The 5,384-nt window shown below is 41.7% G+C and overlaps 1 protein-coding gene across 1 annotated transcript; it reads right to left on the bottom strand.

Annotated features, from left to right (window-relative positions):
• Positions 1–4,322: 4,322 nt before the first annotated feature.
• foxd1 (forkhead box D1) lies at positions 4,323–5,384 on the bottom strand (the record flags this gene model as incomplete). Its single annotated transcript, XM_080510171.1, has 1 exon — positions 4,323–5,384. One exon carries the CDS (start codon positions 5,382–5,384, stop codon positions 4,323–4,325), a length of 1,062 nt encoding a protein of 353 aa, XP_080366297.1.

The raw sequence follows: 5,384 nt of genomic DNA, 5'->3' as shown, positions 1-5,384 counted from the left end.
GGTGTCAAGTTTTGCCAAAATGGGAAAAAAGTGATCTGTAGTTTTTCTGTTAATTTGGTCTAAATTGGAATCTAATATGAGTGGATAAGTTATATTATTTGCCTATGAAACATAGAGATCAATTTTTATTTATTCAAATTTGCATATAGAATGATATACAGCTTCAAAGTAATGTATACGTTAAAGTGCAGGTAATTTCCTTTTATTTAATTCACCCAAAATACAAATATATATATATACATATATTTATATTTAATATATTTTCATTTGCTTACAAATGATGATGATGAACGCAGTTGTGAGATTCCAAGTTTGCTTTAGAAATAACCATAATGATAATACTTTTTACTTTCAGATACAATAAATCATTTTGCATCTCTCTTTGGTTCAAACTTCAGGCTGGTGGAGTTGTGAATAATTCAATATTTTACAAAAGTATAATGAGACCAGAAACGTCACCAAGGTTTGTAAAGTATACTCATAAACTTCATCAATTATTCATTGTATTTTTCAAAAGAAGTTAAAAAAAACCCAAAAAAACCCACTGCTGATTCATTTAATCTTCCTCAATCCCTTTACTCCATGGAGAGGGAAAGTCACATGATTAAGAAAAACAAGTAAAAAAATAAATAAATACACAAATAAAAATACATTTCAACACATTTTAAAGGACGTTTCTTACCTAAATCTAACTTTCCTAGTTTTCCATTTAAAATAAACCAATATCAGATTCATTAAAGTTACTTTCACAACTTTTCTGCTTTTCAGAATAAACTTCTGCTTCTTTATCAAGTGATGCAAGCTTCTTGTTTGATAAGACCATATGGAGGTGAAAAAGTGGAGCAAGGTCGGGGGAAAAAATCTGTCGCATTAAAAACAACATTTTTCAGCAGGGAGTGACTCTCTTTTGAAATATAGATTATTCTCATAGTCTTGAATACCTTTACACATTTTGAACCCGAGGCCCGCTGTCTTTTATGGGCCGAGTGTTGTGCTTTATCCCCTGTCCTCATGACCTCTGACCCCCCAGGATAAACTGCTAACTGAGCTTCAGTCATGCTCAAGGAGGCTGATGTCCACATGATCCGTGACATTTTGTGAAAGACCTCACTTTTGTTTTTCAAACAGGCAGACATGAACCAAAATAAAAAATACAAAAAATGTATGTGATCAATACTGTTGATCACGTCTTATTTCATTAATGCAGCACCTTTAATTACAGTAATGCCACATGTATTCCAAACACCCTGGAAGACATTATTGTCTTTCTTTCTTTTTTTTTTTTTCATTTATAGCACTGATCATTTCAAAATATTATAAAAAAAAAGAGAGAGAGAGAGAGAGAAATTTTTTTTTTTTAAGCAGCTATTTTATCTTTAAAGAAATCAAACAGAAAGAGTTTCTGGAAAAGTTGAAACTTGTTCTTCGGGAAATTTTGTTGATTACTCTGATTATGAGATGGAAAATGCCTCAGGAGATAGATAGATAGATAGATAGATAGATAGATAGATAGATAGATAGATAGATAGATAGATAGATAGATAGATAGATAGATAGATTTTTCTTTCTCCATCATGCGCGTCACTTTAAATGCATTATATCTTTTACTTCGAGAGGCCATGTGACCAACATGGCAGTCTGGGCTGTTCCTAACACACATTTAACTAAATAAATAATAATTCACGCCCACAACACCGCATCCGTCCAGTATGTGGGCTAATTTGAGCAGGGACCTGAGGTACAATAAACAGACAATTAAAATAGTAATAGTAATGGAAAACGTGTTTTAAATGTATACGACTTATATTCTTACCGTGTTTTATTAATGGAATGTAAAATTATTTGGACGACGATTAGTCGGCTTGGGAAGCTAGACTCGTTAAACTCTAATATTTATCAGGCAGTGTCGGGTAATAGATAATGGGTTAAAGTTGCCAAAATAACTGCTAAAATGACATAAAATGTTGGTTAATCTGCAGATATTTCAATGAAACATTATATACTTGTGAGTATATAATAATTGCCAGATGTGAGAAAATACCTAAAAATAGGCATTGGCTGGGTGCGCTATATTAAACTACGCAGAAGTGGGGGGTTCGAAAAGCATGAATTGCGCATTGAATATAGAAAATCTACGACACTATAGGGATAAATATAAGCCACTGCTTGTTAATGTAAAATCCCCAGGACCCAGTGAGATCTCCTGCATGCTTACACAAGCTACACAAATATGTCTGATTGCATTTGTTCTCCTTAGTTCCCTTGTTTATCATGCTTTATTTGTAAACAAGTCCATACAGTATAGGCTACAACTGACCTCCTTCCTACTGTTCTCTCTGCCTATCTTCCAGTGTGTGTGTGTGTGTGTGTGTGTGTGTGTGTGTGTGTGTGTGTGTGTGTGTGTGTGTGTGTGTGTGTGTGTGTGTGTGTGTGTGTGTGTGTGTGTGTGTGTGTTGCGTGCGCCTATCTGTCTCTCGTTGCGTGTTACATCATCACGCAATAGCTGTCCTCTCGTGGCCTAGTGAACTGGCTCTAAGCGCTGCACCAATTTAGCCATCTACTCTACACACACACACACACACACACACACACACACACACACACACACACACACACACACACACACACGCATGCACGCTGCATTGAATCAGGGGATGCAGACACACGCAGTCGACGGGCGCACACATCCAGTCACGGAAGCAGCGGGGCTGTTACTGTAAAGGCGCAAACATAGTGTGCTGATGAAAAATGGAAGAGCATGAGGTCTGACTACACTACACGCGGCATCACGGCAACACAGGTGCTGCGAGCCCGGAGGCTCAGCATCTGCGCCATGGAGACATTTAATGCCACTCACTTGTTTTAAAAACATTAAGTAATGAGGTCTTTTACGATGCGTAATTGCAAGCAAATGGCTCAATGCGTGTGCGTAAAAAGGATCTTCTGGGCTTTTTGTTATATATAGGACAATACTTTTTTTTTTTTTTTTTTTTTCAATGACGCGTTGATATTTTAACCTCCAATATATATATTTTCTCTCCCCGTGTCCTTTGTAGGAGGGAGAACTGTGTCAAATACGAGCCAATAGTGAAATATTGCATGAGAGGTGTTTTCTCGAGGGCCGACATCACCGGCGTAATCACCGAAGTGAAGCAGGCAAAATACAGCCCCTGTCTCACCCCGCTGACACCTCCCTGTCCGCTCACCGTAATTATGAGGATGAGTGTGAGAGAGGTCAGGTGGACACGCAGGCCTCGTGTGCGCATGTTCCAAAAGTGTGCAACCGACATGAGATCGTGCAGCATCTGAACAAACAAGCTCCATTATCACTTTTGGAGAAAGCTTGTTGCGGCCACTGACACGCACACACACACACACACACACACACACACACACACACACACACACACACACACACACACACACACACACACACACACACACACACACACACACACACACACACGTTTTCTCCAGAGCTGTTGTTTACCCTCAACTCACACTTAACAGTTGTTTTACTCCCGAAGCCTCAATGTTCCCTCTTAACCAGCAGATAGTAAATCAACAATCACAACATAAACACTCCCATCGTTTTGTTGTTTGGCAACTTAATTTAATTTTACACCCTCGGGTAGCAGCAAAGGCCCAGGAAGGTCAACAATAATTAATAAATTTAATTCCAAACAAGTTATCTTGTTGTTGTTTTTTTTGTAAAACGAAAATTTATTCTTATTGAAAAAACAAACTGTGTAAAAATATCACACTTCAATTACAGAACACTTGCTCAAAAAATGTACAATATTTTATTACTGAAATAAACACACACTGCATATTATTATAAATGTATGACTTCTGCTCTCTGTGTTCTTTTTTTTTCAATACAAAGTTCAAATCAAAACTTTTGTTTTGATTCGCTAGTAGAAAAACATGAATGTGTTTGACACAAATACATTATTAGCCTTATTTTTTTAAAACATGTGATCATTGATAACCTGTCAATTAAGTCGTTATATCCTGAGACGCCCTAAAAACAGTGACTGAAACGAATCACTTCATGGGGAAAAAAAAAAAAAACACAAGCAAAGTTGGTGGTAGAAAGTCTGATTCACACTGGAGAAAAACAAAATTAACATAAATATATCTTCATAAACAGCATGAATATAGGCACAAATAGTGTTTCGTATGTCCATCATTCAGCTGCGTGCTATCAAACAAACATACAAAAATAATCCTACCTTCAAAGGGGGCGTTTTTTGTATTTGTTGCAGTTTCTTTTAGAAAAAAAAAAAAAGAAAGAGTTTCTTGAAAACTTTAAGACATTTTTAACAGGCGTTAGTGCCGCTGACCACTCTGTTTGGAAAGTTTTCGACCGGGTGCAGAACAGCTCCTGGGTGTGCGCTCTGCGGCTGGCCGGCCGCTGGAGGCCTCAGGGACGACGGTAACACCGGCACGACGACCGGGGAAGTCCTGGAGGGGCTCAGAGACCCTCCGATGATACTCTCTATGGAGAAGGGGGACCGCTGCGCCGGGGAGCTGGACTTCTGCACCGGGGACGCAGCCTGCGCGCTGGCTGCGACCAGAGAGGAGCTGAGCTGCGGGTAAAACCTACTCCTGGATAAGTCCGTGGTGGTGGCCATCAGAGACGGTGAGGGGATAATGGTTCCCGTGTGCGAGTGCCTGGAGTGCTGATGTTGTTGTTGTTGCTGCTGCTGCTGCTGCTGGAAGGCAAAAAGCGCAGAGTGCGTGTGGTAGGACTGGAGCTGGATGCCATATCCCCCGCAGCCGTACGGTCCGTAGCCGTACGCGGCGGCCGCGGCGGGGAGAAACGTGTTGTGTTCCCGCAGCAGGTCCTGCGTCTGCTGCCGCTTGAAGCGCTTCCGGCGCCTCAGAAAGCTCCCGTTGTCAAACATGTCAGCCGACTCCGGGTCCAGGGTCCAGTAGTTGCCCTTCCCGGGGTTGCCGGGCTCCCTGGGTATCTTGACGAAGCAGTCGTTGAGGGATAAGTTGTGTCGGATAGAGTTCTGCCAGGCCGGGAACTTCTCCCGGTAGTAAGGGAAGCGGTTGCTGATGAAGTCGCAGATCTCGCTGAGCGTGAGCCTCTTCTTGGGACTCTGCAGGATGGCCATGGTGATTAAGGCGATGTAGGAGTACGGGGGCTTCACCAGGGTGTTCTTGCCCGCCGGCTTGTAGGCATCCCTGGAGGAGGTGGAGCTGTCCAGGCACGGAGGAGAGGAGCCGGCCAGGAGGATGCCGTCGTGCATCTGCGCCACCTCGTCCACGAAGGAGCGCGTCTGGTTGTCCCCATCCTCGCCCTCGCCCACCACGTCGATGTCGGTCTCCTCGGAAAGGATGGAGGCATCCGACATCTCTGAGCTCAGAGTCAT

The sequence above is a fragment of the Blennius ocellaris genome, assembly GCF_963422515.1.
Source record: "Blennius ocellaris genome assembly, chromosome: 15".
In the NCBI taxonomy this organism is placed as follows: domain Eukaryota; kingdom Metazoa; phylum Chordata; class Actinopteri; order Blenniiformes; family Blenniidae; genus Blennius; species Blennius ocellaris.
This window is presented reverse-complemented; position numbering and strand designations above follow the sequence as displayed.